At 42.5% G+C, this 15,984-nt stretch overlaps 1 protein-coding gene across 3 annotated transcripts in view; it reads left to right on the top strand.

The window, feature by feature from the left end:
- Positions 1-15,984, top strand: part of IL1RL2 (interleukin 1 receptor like 2) — a 42,442-nt gene that overhangs the window by 2,681 nt on the left and 23,777 nt on the right. Inside the window, exons 2-8 of one of the 3 annotated variants that reach the window (XM_032351725.1) lie at positions 602-681; positions 907-1,039; positions 1,808-1,869; positions 2,952-3,186; positions 5,695-5,896; positions 11,527-11,686; positions 12,955-13,029. In XM_032351725.1, coding sequence (XP_032207616.1) covers positions 1,812-1,869; positions 2,952-3,186; positions 5,695-5,896; positions 11,527-11,686; positions 12,955-13,029 — 730 coding nt within the window. In that variant the 5' untranslated portion in view covers positions 602-681; positions 907-1,039; positions 1,808-1,811. The other 2 variants (XR_004287676.1, XM_032351726.1) reach the window with 2 other exon arrangements.

Here is a 15,984-nt window from a genome sequence, read left to right as displayed (position 1 = left end):
TGTTCTTCCAATCCATGAGCATGGAACATTTTTCCATTTCTTTGTGTCTTCCTCAATTTCTTTCATGAGTACTTTATAGTTTTCTGAGTATAGATTCTTAGCCTCTTTGGTTAGGTTTATTCCTTGGAAAGTTTGGATATTTTTCATAAACCGTATGCTATTTACGGTAACATTTATGTTAAGTTTATTGCTGTTATTACAAATAAGTAAGAACATAAATGTTTTACAAGCTCTTCAGTTTACTTTCAAATGTAGTAACTATTGGCAGATGTAACCCACGTAAACAAGCACTTTGGTATCCTTAGTAATGTGTAACATCGTAGAAATGTGCACACCATCCCCTGGCCTCTGGCCATCCCAGAAAGTGCTACTGTTAATGCAGATGCTGAACTCCTCCTGTCCTGTTCCTGTCCCGCTTCTGCCACTGTTTCTAAAACTACAACTACGACCAGATAGAGGTTGGCCGGGAATCTGCTGAATGGAGCTGGCATTTTATATATATTTTCTAAGTCCCAGAGCCCCCTCGGGGATCTCTTTGGGTGTGTTTCCTGATGGCCAGAGCAACAGTCCTGGTTGATATTATCTTATTTAGAAATTTCAGACAGGACCAGACCTCCTGTTCCAGGTGGTTCAGGATCCCGCTGGGATGTCTGCTTTACAGAAGTTGACCACACGAATCAGGTAGATAAAGGCTATTCCTTGGAAGCCACTGGGATGGAAGCTATTCCACTTTGGGGACATTCCATATAAGCCAAGCAGAGCATAGAATTCCTGCTCAAATGGGGCTTCGAAAGGAAAGAACTGCTTTAGGGGGACAATTCGGAATAGATTTAAGAAGACAGGTCGGCCCAAAGACTCGTTAGCTGCCAGAAAATCAGGAAACACGTCTTTAAACCCACTTCTTAGTGTGATGCCACCGTTCCTGCCCACGGTGGCAAGGAAGTAGCCTGGTATGGAAACGCCACGCCTGGGTTCAGTGCCTGTTCGCAGGATTCTCCACTCTCCACGGGATCCTGCGCGCTCCAGGCCCGTCGGGCAGGTAGGCACCGGTTGGGAGTGTGCAACTGAGCCAAGCGGGTGGGGCGCGGACCATCGGAAAGGTGTGGAGGGAAAGAGGTGGCTGACAAACAGGTACGCGACAGATCCGGAGGCCAGAGATCAGGACTCCGGGGCCGCCCCGGACCGGCTGGGCGACCTTGGGGGAGCGGGTTCCGTCTCTGGGCGAAGGTGCGCAGCTCCCGTCTACCAGCCGGTCCCGCGGCGTTCCTGCTTCCTTTCTCTTTTCCTGCCGACCTTTGGCAGGTCGGCCTGAGCTGGCTTCTCCCAGGTGAGCGGGTGGCGGGGGTTCCGTTTGGACTGCCGGGCCCGGGAGGACCCCCGAGGCTAGGGACTCGCAGGGGAGTCTACGCGCAACTACGTGCAGGTGGGGATCCGGGGGGTGGGTGGCGTGTCTCCCACCGCGCGCAGGACGCAGACCCCGCCTCGCTGCCCGATGGCGGAGAAGGCGTACCTCGGGGCTGGGGGTCTCTTTGCTGCAGCCACTACCCTGACTGTCTGACCCGGGGGCTCTTAACCCCTCCCGCGAATCCCTCTCCAGACGGAATTCTGCAGGTCGGGCGGGGAGGAGGGAGACTTTGTGGGCACGTCGGGTTAATGTGGGGCCAGAGGTGGGGAGCTCCCCACGAAGAAGGGAAGTCCTGGGTTAGGGACTTCCAGAGGCCTGGGTTAGGATCTCCTGAGATTCATTGTCGCCGCTCCTGCCGTGCCCCATTCCCGCCCACCTTCTCTCTTCCTCCTAACCCAACAGGGGGATGCTGGCCTTGCTGCTCTTCGGACTGTCCTTCGCTCTTCCACCCTTTGTCCGAGCAGGTAGGTTCTAGGTTCCGCTGTCCTTGGGCCTCAGAGGCTACCCTCTCCTAACCCACCTCCCTGTGGCTCTGAGAGAGTCCCCCTACTCCGCCCCTCAACCCCGTGAGGACCCCCCCCCCCAGGGGATCTCCTGACACCAGAGCCTTGTGGTTAAAACTTACCCCAAGGGACCAGACAGAATTCCCTCCGAATGATGAAAGGGCAAGTTTCAGTTCCCAACTTCTGACGCTCAGCCTCCAGGTCACCTTTGAGTTTTGAGGTGACTTTGGAGGGGTGGGGGTGGGGGAATAGGCAAATTTGGAAGTCTGGAGTCAAAATGCTCCCGTGGAAATAACACCATTTTATATAACAAAGGGTCATTTTATGACCCAGGGTTAAAACACACAAACGATCAACATAACATTTCTTCCAAGAAGAAACACGGTTTCTTCAGTGCAATTCCGTAGCAACGAACTTTAAAATGAGAAGTTTTTTTTTTTTTTTTTTAAGCAGTCCTTTTTTGGGATGGTATACTTACACCTTTTTGTGAAGACGGAGTGAAATACCTGGGTACAAAGCAGAAAGAAATGGGACAAGGAAGGCTCAGAATAGGAATGTTCACTCTGAAGGAAAAGGATGAAGGGGATCCGGGGTCTTAGAAGAGAATGGATGGAGAGAAATCATTCCAAATGGGGAGGACAAGTCGGTGTGTTTCATGAACACATTTGAAGGACTTCCAATTATGTCTTCAAATAGCAGAAAATTTACCAAACTCCCACACAGGAGATTCTCCAGTAAAATTTTAAACTGGCTAGAAAATTAAAGAGGCATTTTTTAAAAGGATTTTATGTATTTATTTGACACACAGAGAGAGATCACAAGTAAGTAGAGGCAGACAGAGAGAGGGGGGAAGCAGGCCTCCTGCCTAGCAGGGATCCTGATGCAGGGCTCAATGCAGGGCTCTATCCCAGGACCCCAGCTGAAGGCAGGCAGACACTTAACCATCTGAGCCACCCAGGCGCCCCTTAAAGAGGCATTTGTTAAAACTAATAATCAATAATGCTAGAGTTCTCTTTCATGATTTCTCCCCTTTCTTTCCCTAGATGCATGCAAGGATGTTAGTCTGCAAAATGAGGCACCTTCAGCAGGCCAACCTTTTGCTTTTGACTGTACACACCCACCACTAACATCTGGGAAAGCACATGTAACATGGTATAAATATCCTAGCAAAATCCCAGTATCCAAAAACACACAGTCTAGAATTCACCAGGAGCAAAACTGGATTTTGTTTCTCCCCCTGACACAGGAGGACTCTGGAATCTACCAATGTGTTATAAAGTAAGTTTCTCATTTAAAATAGAGCTCTCTTTCTCTCTGATATATCTCTACATGATATATGTATATAAAAATATATAAAGTTTTATATAAATATATATAAAATATTTAATGTATATATGTGAAAATATAATACCGTATATAACTGTATACATATATAATTCTTTTAGGAAAATTCTTAATAAATGTAGAAAATTCAATGAGAAGAATAAATAATAGTTCTCTAATTGTTACCAGATGGTTTCCAGTGAGGAAACCTCCGTCATGAGGTTACAGGCCAGACCAGCTTAAAAACCTGTTTCTCCCAGTATTACTACTACCTTCTTAATTGGAATTCGGGAAGTGTGTATGACTGGTGGCACAGCCAGATCGGAATAAACCTCCTTTGAGCCCTTTTTGTAAGGGCTCTGTGATAGGGACCTAATGGTGTTTCAGCATCAGCATCAGCTGTGTTTTTGCCTCCATGCTGAGCCCTGTGCTGGGAAGTAGTGTAGGGGAGTGGCACAGGTCTGGTGGGAGACTATTGAGCCTGGTGGGGGCTGCGGTGAGCCAGAAAGCGTATTAGTCCCACCAAAGATAGTGGCCTGTGTCTATGTCTACCTTCTATGAAAGGTTATCTTTCCCGGTTTATAACTCCCAGATAAATCTGGGAGATAAATCTGGGAGTTATAAACCGGGAAAGATAACCTTTCATAGAAGGTAGACATAGATGCTTTCTGTCATAAAATAAATGTGAATTCTCAAAAATCTTTAACATACAGAGATGAAACATACTTAGTCAACTGCATATTTTTACTTGGAAGTAATTTCAAATTCATACAAAATTTGCAAAAATAGTATAAAGAAACCCCATTTATCCCCCATTTAGATACCCTTTATCTACATTGCCCATGATTTAACATTTTGCCACATTTACCTTAGAATTCTCTCTCACTCTCTCTCTCCGTATGTGACTGACTCCTGAGCAACATGGGTTTGAAGTGCACATGTCCACTTATACACAGATATTTTTTGATAAATACATTACTATAAATGTATTTTCTCTTCCTTGTGGTTTTCTTAACATTTTTCCTCTAGCCTACTTTATTTAAGAATACAGTATATGCTACACATAACATTTAGAATATGTGTTAATCCACTGTTCATGTAATCAGTAAGGTTTCTTGTCAAGAGTAGGCTATTAGGAGTTCAGTTTCAGGGGAGTCAAAAGTCATATGCGATTTTCAAGAGTGCAAGAGAGCCAGTGGCCCTAATGCCTGAGTTGGTCAAGGGTCACCTCTGTGTATATTTACATACAATATTATGGTTTTCGGTGTTTCCTCCAAATTTTGAGCGGTATGCCTCATGTTCCTTTAACCTGAATAATTCAGTGTTCCATTTGCTGTCAACAAGGGGAGATGGAGAGGAGAAGGGAGTTGAGGGAAATTGGAAGGGGAGGTGAACCATGAGAGACTATGGACTCTGAAAAACAATCTGAGGGTTTTGAAGGGGCGGGGGTGGGAGGTTGGGATGGCAGGTGGTGGGTATTAGAGAGGGCACGGATTGCATGGAGCACTGGGTGTGGTGCAAAAACAATGAATACTGTTACGCTGAAAAGAAATAAAAAATTAAAAAAAAACCAAGGATATTCTCTTATAGAATCACAGAAGAGTTAGCCTACTCCAGAAATTCAACCACCACACGATATTTTGATCTAATTCCCCATTCATATGCTAATTTTTGTCCATTGTCTCGATTTTTCTTTATACCTTTTTTTTTTTCTTTCCGGGGGAGGGTCCCATCCAGCCTCCTGAATTGCATTTGGCTGTCATACCGTTTCAGTCTCTTTTTATCTGGAATAGTTCCTCAGTCTGTTCTTCACGAAGTTGACATTTTTTAAGGAGTACTTGTAATTATTTTATATACTAGCCCTCGATTTGGGTTTGTCAGATATTTCTTCAGGCGTAGGTTGAGGTTGAGCCTTCTTGACTAGAATACCACATAAGTGGTTTGTGTTCTCTGCAGACAATGCACCCCAAGGCTTGTGGTATCCATTTGCCCCTCACTGGTGCTGTTCAGCCTGATCCCTTGGCCAAGGTGTGGTCCAGCGTTTCTGCAACAGAAACATTTTTTTTTCCTTTTGTAATTAGTGATTTGTGAGCCGCAGCCTGCCTGGGCTGGGGCAGAGCCTTTACTCAGTGTCTTTTCTTTCTTTTTTTTAAAGATTTTATTTATTTATTTATTTGACAGATAGAGATCACAAGTGAGCAGAGAGGCAGGCAGAGGAGAGAGAGGAGGAAGGAGGCTCTCTGCTGAGCAGAAAACCCACCAAGCAGAGAGCCCGATGTGGGCCTCAATCCCAGGACCCCGAGATCATGACCTGAGCCGAAGGCAGAGGCTTTTTAACCCACTGAGGCACCCAGGTGCCCCTTTACTCAGTGTCTTGATGATGATTTGGTGAAGGTGAACACCTTTGGATGATCTGGTGGTTATTTGAGTTCATGAGGTTTCCATTTTACCCTTTTCCTACAGCGGCACAGACACCTGTCACAGAATACACGTTAACCTCACTGTGTTAAGAAAAGACTGGTGTGATATTTCTGGAAACGGCCAGCTGATTTTATCAGATGAATACAAACAAATACAAATACTTCACGAAGGAAGGGACAACAGCCTTACCTGTCATCTGAACTTCCCACAGAGTTGTGTTTTGGATTCACTGAAGTGGTATAAGGTAAAAAACCAAATAGTTTTCCTTTTGATATTTTTCTTTTTCTTTAAAACTTACCTGCTTTTTAGTTGAAGTTGGCTCTTTTCGGGCAGTATTAGTGAAGAGGTTTGTGTACCTGAGACAGATTTGTTTGCCAGTGGTTACTGATAATTTTACCCTCTAATTATTGTTTTTAAAATTAATAGTTATTACAGCTTTATAATATTTTGTCACTTGGATTCACCATCTCCCTACAATAATCGTTTTCAGGCTACTTCCAGTATCCTTTTTTTTTTTTTTCCCCGAACAGATTAATTAATTTCTTAGAATGCAAACTACATGCCTGTGATTCAGTAATCCCAAAGTATAAAAAGTCGCCCCTGGCAAGTGTCCTTCCCACTCCTGAGCTATATTTGCCCTGAGCCCATCACACCTTTCCTAACCTGTGGCTGCCATTGGTAGGGACTTGCCTTCTCTGCATTATCTCTGTATAATGCTATACAAGCAAATGAAACCATACCCTTGTCCTTCCATTTTTACGCAAACAGGGAATCCTAAACTCACCTTTCTATGCCATCCAGCACTCTCTTTTCTTAGCTGTCCTGGCAGATGATAATGTCTAAGATGTAATCCTAGACACAGAGGGGCACTGGCTGCTTATTTAAGATGGGATTAGTTTTCCTGTAACTCTCTGCCTGTCGGCACTTGCCGGTCCAACCATCTGGGTCATGAGTTTTCTCTGTGGAAAGCTTTTTAGCTGCTGATTCAGATTCTTTAATGGAGAAAGCCTTATGCCAGTTTCTTATTTCTTCCTGAAGATATTTTTGTAAGATTCCTTTTTTTGTAGGAAATCACTCATTTCCTTAAATATTTCAGATACTCGTATTGGTACACAACTGCTTGTCATCTTTGCTTTTTTCGTGTCTAAATTCTGTGGTGAGGTTCTTCTTCTTCTTTTTTTTTTTTTTTTAAGATTTTATTTATTTATTTGACAGACAGAGATCACAAGTAAGCAGAGAGGCAGGCAGAGAGAGGGGGAAGCAGGCTCCCTGCCAAGCAAAGAGCCCGATGTGGGGCTCAATCCCAGGACCCTGGGATCATGACCTGACCTAAGGCAGAGGTTTAACCCACTGAGCCACACAGGCTCCCCGAGGTTCTTCTTTTAATCCCTGTTATGATGTATTTCTCTCTCACTCCTCACTTGACTAGTCTCATAAGAGAGCTGTCCGTTCTATTATTTTTTTTCCCAAAGAATCAAGTTTGGCCTTGTTCATCCTTTCTATTATATGCTTCATGTTCATTTATTTTGTTTCTACTTTTCTGTCTCATGAGGACCGTGGCAATGAATGTCCTTATTCCGTTTTTTTTTTTTTAAAGATTTATTTATTTGAGAGAGAGTGCGTATGTGTGCATGCATGGGGAGAGGGGCAGAAGGTGAGAAGAAGAATCCTCAAACAGCCTCCTTGCTCAGTATGGAGCCCAAATGGGGCTTAACCCCAGGACCATGAGATCATGACCTGAGCCAAAATGAGTCGGCTGCTGTTTAACTGACTGAGCAGCCCAGGTGCCGCTTATCCCTCTCTTTTAACCCACGTTTGCCAGTGTGTGAATTTTTTAGGCTACATGCTGATTAGCTTTATAACTGTTACGTTGTAGAGTATGTATATGAATAAGGTATTCAGTTTTATTGATGCTCTCAAGTTACTCTAAAAAATTTTATATTAGTTTTTATTCTCCTGTGCAATATTCTGGGCTCCCTAAAACCTCATGTGGGACTTTGTACTATAAGACTTATATTTTTTAAATCTGTCTGGTGGGTACAATTGTTACCTAATTATTGTTTTAGTTTGCTTTTCCTTCATCATTAAGGAGGTGGACCAAATTTTTCATACGTTTGTTGACCGTTTGAATCCTCCTCTGAACTTCTGACTCCTACCTTTTGCCCTGTTAATTTATTCTTTCTTACCATTTCATTACTGACTTACAGGAGATTTTATGTATTTGTATATCCTGGGTACCAAGGGTACCCAGGGAATGGGAATGCATGAACAGTTTTCATTGAAGTATTGTGTATGTATAAAAAGGCATGAAGTATAATTGGACAATCTCGATTGATTATCAGAATGTGAACACACCTTTTGGCTACTCCTTCCAACGATCAAGGTCAAGAATGAAACTACCACCCGCGCCTCGGAAGGCTCGCTTCTGCCATCTTCCATCCAAGTACTAACCAGGCCCGACCCTGCTTAGTCGCTTCTGCCAGCTACCAAAAACTATGCCTCCCGAATTCCCTGACTTGTAATAGCATAGATTAGTTTTGCCAGCTTATGGACTTTATTGAAATTGAGTCCTATTGTACGAAGCTTTTTGTATCTGGCTTGCTTGGCTCAGTAGTAAACTTGTGAGAATCATCCTTTGAAGTGAAGATTGGTTCAGTCATTTTTTAGGGCCGTGATTTTAGTGGTTCAATGAAACCACATGACCATTTCACATCCCAGCCGACAACTTGAGAATTGGATGGGGATGTTCTTCATTGTCAAGCCCTGACTCTAGCTTTTGTCCCCTACATGCATAGGTTTGTCAAAAGCACGTCTTAGTCTGTCAGCCATCACCTTCAGAATAATTGGTGATAGTTCTGAACACCTACTATTCCATTAATGAAAAGTTCATCTTTATAGAGTTTAAAGCTACCCCCGTGCCTTTTCCACTTGCAAGGCTAATACCTGGTCCTTAGGTATTAGTCTTAGTTCAGGAAGTTTCTGCTGACTAGATGGATGGCTTCCAGGTTCTTTCTACCTCCAGTGTTTTTCATTTTGTGTATCAACTATTGGGCTACTGGAAAAATTACACAGTTATTCATTTAATGTGTGTCAGCAAGTATAATCAACACTCTGCGTACTCTCTCTCATGATCCTCTTATTAACATTGGCTCTGACTACAATTTAATTATTTTTTTGAAGATTTTATTTATTTATTTGACACAGAGAGAGAGATCACAACTAGAGAGAGAGGCAGGCAGGGAGTTGGGGGAAGCAGGCTCCCCGCTGAGCAGAGAGTCTGATGCAGGACTTGATCTCAGGACCCTGAGATCATGACCTGAGCCAAAGGCAGAGGCTTAACCCACTGAACCACCCAGGTGCCCCTACAATTTAATTATTAACAATAATCCTGCTTCAGGGAGCTCCTGGCTGGCTCAGTTGGTGGAGCATGTGACTCTTGATCTCAGGGTTGTGATTTCAAGCCCCACATTGGGCATGAAGCCTATTTGGGAAAAAAAAAATCCCCTCACAGTATCTCTGTTCTGTTTAAAGGATATTGGTTGCCAGGCCACAGTCCCCTCCATCTCAGTTGGCTCTGACTGTGATATTACCCATTTTCCAAGTCCTGCTTTAGCCTTCTCAGGATATGGTGAGTCTCAGTTCCTCTCTGTGGCTTCTGTAGACTCTTCCTGAAGCATCCTGTTTTCCACCTTACAGCCTTGCAACCATTACCTCCTGACACAAGCATCAGGACCCTCTTGACAGTGGGACTCTTCTGGAATATTTTTCCTCCTGGCCTGGACCTGTCTTGGTCAAAGATTTAAAAGCACTTGACATCTGTAAGAGAGGTGGATTTTTAGGATCAACTTTGTTACTACCTCAACATTAAGATCAATGGATTTTTTTTTTTTATGTACTTTTTTGGGCTTGTCCTCTACTCATTGAATCAGATTATCCATGGGCAAGGTTCAGGGATTTTTATTTTTTATTTTATTTATTTATTTATTTTTATTTATTTATTTTTTAAAGATTTTATTTATTCATTTGACACAGAGAGATCACAAGTAGGCAGAGAGGCAGGCAGAGAGAGAGAGAGGAGGAAGCAGGCTCCCCGCGGAGCAGAGAACCCGATGCGGGACTCGATCCCAGGACCCTGAGATCATGACCTGAGCCGAAGGCAGCGGCTTAACCCACTGAGCCACCCAGGTGCCCAGGGATTTTTATTTTTAAAATAATGCTCAGGGGCCCCTGGGTGACTCAGTCGATTGGGTGTCTGACTTTTGTTCTCGGCTCAGGCCATGGTTGATGGGACAAAATAACTCTTAAGCTACCAGGGCTACATTTTAATATGATTAAATGTTTGTACACCTTGAAAGAAAGAATGAGTTGATCGGAAGGGGACTGGTCAATAATGGAACATAGAAAGGGAGGCCCGGGGATTGCTCCTATCCAAGCTCTCTCCAGAGAAGAAGTTGTCATCGTCCGAGGACCCAGTGCTGTTTGTTTGTCCCTACTTTCAAGAAGGGGGCACCACGTTATTGGAATCTGATGCCTTCACCCATCTGACTCTCGCTGGTAATTCCCATTTTACTTGGTAAGCAGTTGCCCAATTATAACTGGGTTTCCCAAATGAAGAATAATGTGAGACTTCTAGAAATTCGTATTGTAAATAAACAAATGCTCATTCTGGCATGATTGAGTTTCCCTTTTGTGAAGAATGGGCTCTGATGCTGAGCTAGCTACAGCTGACTCAGGGACAAGACAGCTGGGCACGTGGGCAGTTAAATCTTTACCGGGGTTGTAAGTTGGTCCTCTACAGTAGGATTGTGAGCTTTCTAAGGACAGTGACTACATTCACCTGACAGCGCTTCTCACAGCCTGGCAAAGAGCAGGAACCTGAATGCTTGAATGAGTACATGGACTCAGTAATCCAAAAACTTACTCTATAGAGCAGCACTTTCCAAAGAAAGGGGAAACGTTTTGAGAGAGTTTAGGAGGGGGTCTGTGAGACGGGAGAAGCCTGAGAATGTGAGCTTGTGACAGTGTCCTGCTGGTGGACAGGGAGGCCTGCCCTGGGGGTGGTTGCCAAGGATGACAAGTGAGAAGGGCATACCTGAGACCAACCAGGCCTCGGGCTGGTTTGGTGTGAGGTTGTTCTAGTTGATGTTATGGCAGCATCGGTGATGTAATGAGTTAGGTGACGTCTGCCCATAAGCCTAGCCAGCATACTGTGACTGTTGTTCAGGCCTCCAAGCAGAATGTTCTCGAAGAATTATTTTGGACCTCTGTTAAGTCCAACCTGATAGGTGGAGAAGGTGTATTTGCGCCTGGAACACAGTGGAAGAGCTCATTAATCACCTGGGCTTGCAGTCTCGGTATAGGAGCTTGATGTCATGAGATAGTGCTTTACCGGGAGCTATGGGCCCCTGTGGGTGGAGGGCATTCCTGCTTGTTCACACCCTCCTACTACGCTCCTCTGTGGGCCTACACAATCCTCCTCCATGTGGTCTGCCTTCTAGTTCCAGTAGGCCTCTTTCCTCTCAACTTCCATTAGACTTTATATTGACAGCGTGCACAATAGCCTCTAACATACTCGTCATATATGTAGATATCTATCAATCTACCCATTGATACCTATAGGTATAGATATCATTTTCAGTTAGAGTATAAATTACCTGAGGTCTAGAGATCACATGTTTCTTGCCTCTCCCCATGTTCATAGGGTGCTGTTAACCAGAAATGTAACTGATACACCAAAATACTCTTTGATTTAATTTATGTGTGTGTTTGTGTGTATATATATATATATATATATATATATATATGTGTGTATACATATATATATGTATACACACATATATATATATATATATATATATATATATTTGTATTTAGGACTGTGAAGAGATTAAAGGAGAACGGTTTATTTCCTGGGAAATGAAGCTTTCAGTGAGCAATGTTTCGGCAGAGGATGGAGGGAGCTATGCATGTCAAGCCCGACTGACACACACAGGGAGACAGTACACTGTTTTAAACAGCATCACTGTGAATATCGGTAAGTAAGCTCGTAGCCATTGCCTTGGCTTCCTCTTGGCTTTGCATGAGATGGCTGGCTTTTGGGCAGCAGTGATTCTTTTTTTTTTTTTTTTAAGATTTTATTTATTTTTTTGACAGAGATCACAAGTAGGTAGAGAAGCAGGCCCCCTGCCAAGCAGAGAGCCCGATGCGGGGCTCGATCCCAGGACCCTGGGATCATGACCTGAGCTGAAGGCAGAGGCTTTAATCCACTGAGCCAGTCAGGCGCCCCCTTTGGGCAGTAATTTAGTGGCTCTCTACTAAGTGCCTAATAAGGCCAGGTCCTGTGGTTTGTGGAGAGAGCATGAAAAGTAGGAAGCACCCATGACCACCGCTCTGACTGAGCTTTGACGTCTGAGCAGGGAAGGGAGGCAGAGATAAGTCAGATAGTCTGCTAGTGAGATGTGTAATTACCAAAGAGATGAATGCCATGAGCGAGTGGAAAGTATGAGATCGAACAGACAAGGACCTGTTGAGAAGACTGAGGGTCAGGGAAAGCTTCTTGATAATAGCGATGCTGGCAGGACACATTAACTGAGTGATGGAGTGGGAAAGATTTTTCCCGACTGAGGGAGCCCTGTAGCAAAAAGGACCATGGTATGTGTGAATAACGGGAAGTAGGCAGGTGGACGGGAGCAACGTTGAGTTGGGGAGGTCATGCAAGGTCACGAGGGTAGAGAAGTAATCAGCAAATGGGGAAGGGAATAAGTGGAGAGAAACAAAGGGCTGGGAAGTCAGTATGAGGGAAGACAGTCTCACAGTGGGGTGAAGGAATGGGAGAACCCAAGAACAAAAGAGGACCAGATTTAAAGACTATGGAAAAGCAGGGATGGAGGTTGGAGCAGTGGGACCAAACATAAAACATTAGGATCATTCTCTCTCCCTAACTGGGACCTAGACCAGAGCTTGGCTTAGAGCCACTGCTTATAAACTGTAATTGGATTATTAGGTAGTAAGATTTGATTACACAATCTCATCAGTTTACATTCATATCAAATATAGAATGGTGAAGCGAAATCTCCTAGGAGCCGCGGTTTTAGGGTTTTTGCTCAACAATTTAATTTCTGGTTTTAAAATATGCATTTATGAGGCAGTAGCTTATCATGTCAGGAGTTTTGTTCTTTCCTTGGCTCATGTTTAGGTAAGACCTGCTCAGTGCCACGTTTTCTTTACACTATAAATGGATAAATAGTTGGAAATGTATCATACATGATTCTAATGCAATTTCATGTGCATATGATTTTTTAGCAGAAACAAATGGATATGCAGGAAGAATTCCTAAAATCATTTATCCAAAAAACAATTCAATTGAAGTACAACTAGGTGAGTAAAATTATTGAAGCCATTGAAATCACTAAGGGCAGATTAATATATATGTTTAATATAAAACCAGTTAAATTTCATTGAATGTTCTGAAACTTGATGAAGCATTTTAAAAATTCATGTCAAAAAATGTTGGAAAAATTTAGCAGGAAAATAATTGAATAGAAAAATAAAGAGAGATCTTTTCTAGTAAATGGTAAAGTATGTTTAATTATAAAGCAACAATATGTAAATACTGGTATTTGTATACAAATAGAAAGATTAAAGCAACATAATGGAAAACAATAAACATATCCTAGAATATACAACAACTTAGTAAAGGAGATTTGTGGCATTTAAAAATATGTAGGGAAGGAGAGACATAGTGTATGTGTAGTATGAGTGTAACTTTTTAAAGATTTTATTTATTTATTTGACAGAGAGAGATCACAAGTAGACAGGCAGGCAGAGAGAAAGAAAAGGAAGCAGGCTCCCTGCTGAGCAGAGAGCCCGATGTGGGACTCGATCCCAGGACCCTGAGATCATGACCTGAGCCGAAGCCAGCGGCTCAACCCACTGAGCCACCCATATGTAGTTCATATGTAGTTCATTCTTTACCTCAGACATAAAAATACATTTTGATGAACTAAAAAATTACATATAAAAATAAACTCACAGAAGTACCATTTAAAACAGATAAATTTATACCTAACCTCAGAATGATGTACTTTCTATGCATAAAATCAGTGGAAGAAATCACAGAATATTAAAAATTATACTCACATAGAAACTGTAAATGTCTACATATAGTAAAAATGATAAAGTTAAAATGTGAATGACAAACTAAGAGAGAATGTTTGGGACAGAGACATCAAAAAACAGGTAATACCATTTCTGTACAAAAATATCAACAAATCAAGGACTAAGAATAATCCAAATGAGGTAAATGAATAATTCACAGAAAGAAAAAAAGAAGACTAACAGAGTATGAAAATATATTCATCTGAAATAAAAGAAATGGACATGAAAACAATGATATGTATCTTAGAAATTGGTAAGGATTAAAACATGTAAATACCAAATATTAGCAAGTATAACATAAAGGGTGTTCTAATACATTACCAGCCACAAATATAAGCGATCCCTTTAAAACATTTGTGTTTAAAGCTCCTCAACGGTTTTCCATCTCACCCAAAATAAAATTCAAAAGTTCCTGCATTCCCAACATGGCCGTCCATGGCTGACTTCCCCTTGCCAGTCCTCACACTGATAAGTTCACACTTGATCTCCCTGATATAACTGTGGTTCCTTGAATATCTCAAGCACATCTCCACCTCGGGGACTTTGCATATGCATTTCCCTCTGCTTGAATTGCTCTTCCCCACACAGCTCCATGGTCCCTTCCTTCACTTCCATCGGGTCTCCAATGAATGTCATCTCACTTGACCACCTCATTAAAACAGCACCCTTCAGGGGTGTTTGGGTGGCTCAGATGGTTAAGCGCCTGACTTCTGTTCAGGTCATGATCTTGGGGTCCTGGGATTGGGCCCCACATTAAGCTGAGTGGGGAACCTACTTCTACCTCTGTCCCTCACTCTTTTCATGCTCTCTTTCTTGCTCTCTCTCAAAGAAATAGGTAACATCTTAAAAAACAAAAACAAAGCACACCTCACTCACCATCATGCTCTATCCCCTGAGCTCTGTTTTCAGTAAAGTACTTATCACTACCCCACATATTTTGTCTTGGTATCTCTAATTCTATTTGAATGCTCCTTAGGAGCTGTCATTATGTCTGTTTTTTTCCTTCCTATATCACTAGTGCTCAAAACAGTTTCTAGAACAAAGCAGATGCTCAAGAAATAGTTACTAAGTAGCTAAATAAGTGAATGGACTGGTATCAGCTTTGTAGAAGGAAATGCCAATATGTGTTCAGTACCTTCACAGATAAGTCTTGACTCAGTATATTCTAGATGGTAAACCTCATACAACAGAAACAGATCCCCAGGGCCCCAGATAGAGACAGACAGATAGATAGGGAGATAGATATTGTGCTTACCATGTTTAAGGAAGGAAAAGACATGATCGCAACTTTCAAAAGACAACTGCAGACTTTTAAAAAATGACCATATCAGATTTGAAAAAGAACAAATCATATATCAGAATTGATAAATATAATAACCAAAACCAAAAACTCAATAAAGGATTTAAGATTTTATTTATTTATTTGTCAGAGAGAGAGAGAGAGCGAGCGCACAGACAGACAGAGTGGCAGAGGGAGAAGCAGGCTCCCTGCTGAGCAAGGAGCCCAATGTGGGACTGGATCCCAGAATGCTGGGATCATGACCTGAGCTGAAGACAGCTGCTTAGCCAACTGAGCCACCCAGGTGTCCCTCAATAAAAGGTTTAGAAGCTTATGAGACACCTGAAAAAAGTTACTGAACGAAAATATAGGTCAGGAAAAAAATGCCTAGGATTAAGCACAGAGAGACAGAAGACTAAGAAATACAGAGGCTAGAGAGAGAGAGGATACACAGAGCTAACATGTATGTAATTGCAATCCCCGAAGAAAGAGAAAAGAGAAAATGGGAGCAGAGACAGTATTATTCAGGTGATAATCTGAGAATATTCCAAACTGATAGACACATTAATTCAAAGATGCTGTAAGCTAAGGAGACTCAGCAGGACAAATGAAGGCAAACCTATACCTTGAAATACCAAAGTGAAACTGCAGAAAACCCAAAACAAAGGAAAAATATCTTAAAAGTTAGGAGAAGAGGAAAAAAAAAACCCATCCTCTATGCGCAACAGTAAGCCCACTGTTTGAATTTTTGATGGAAAGAGTGGAGGTTGTCTGCTGAAAAAAGAAAGCGCTGCTAATTTTATAGTCAGTGAAAATATGACAAACTAAAAATGACAAAATTTGTTGAGCACAGTCTTACGCCAAATGAGCTACTACAGTATTCTTGAAGCAGGACG

Source organism: Mustela erminea, chromosome 7 (assembly GCF_009829155.1).
Source record: "Mustela erminea isolate mMusErm1 chromosome 7, mMusErm1.Pri, whole genome shotgun sequence".
NCBI classification, from domain to species: domain Eukaryota; kingdom Metazoa; phylum Chordata; class Mammalia; order Carnivora; family Mustelidae; genus Mustela; species Mustela erminea.
This window is presented reverse-complemented; position numbering and strand designations above follow the sequence as displayed.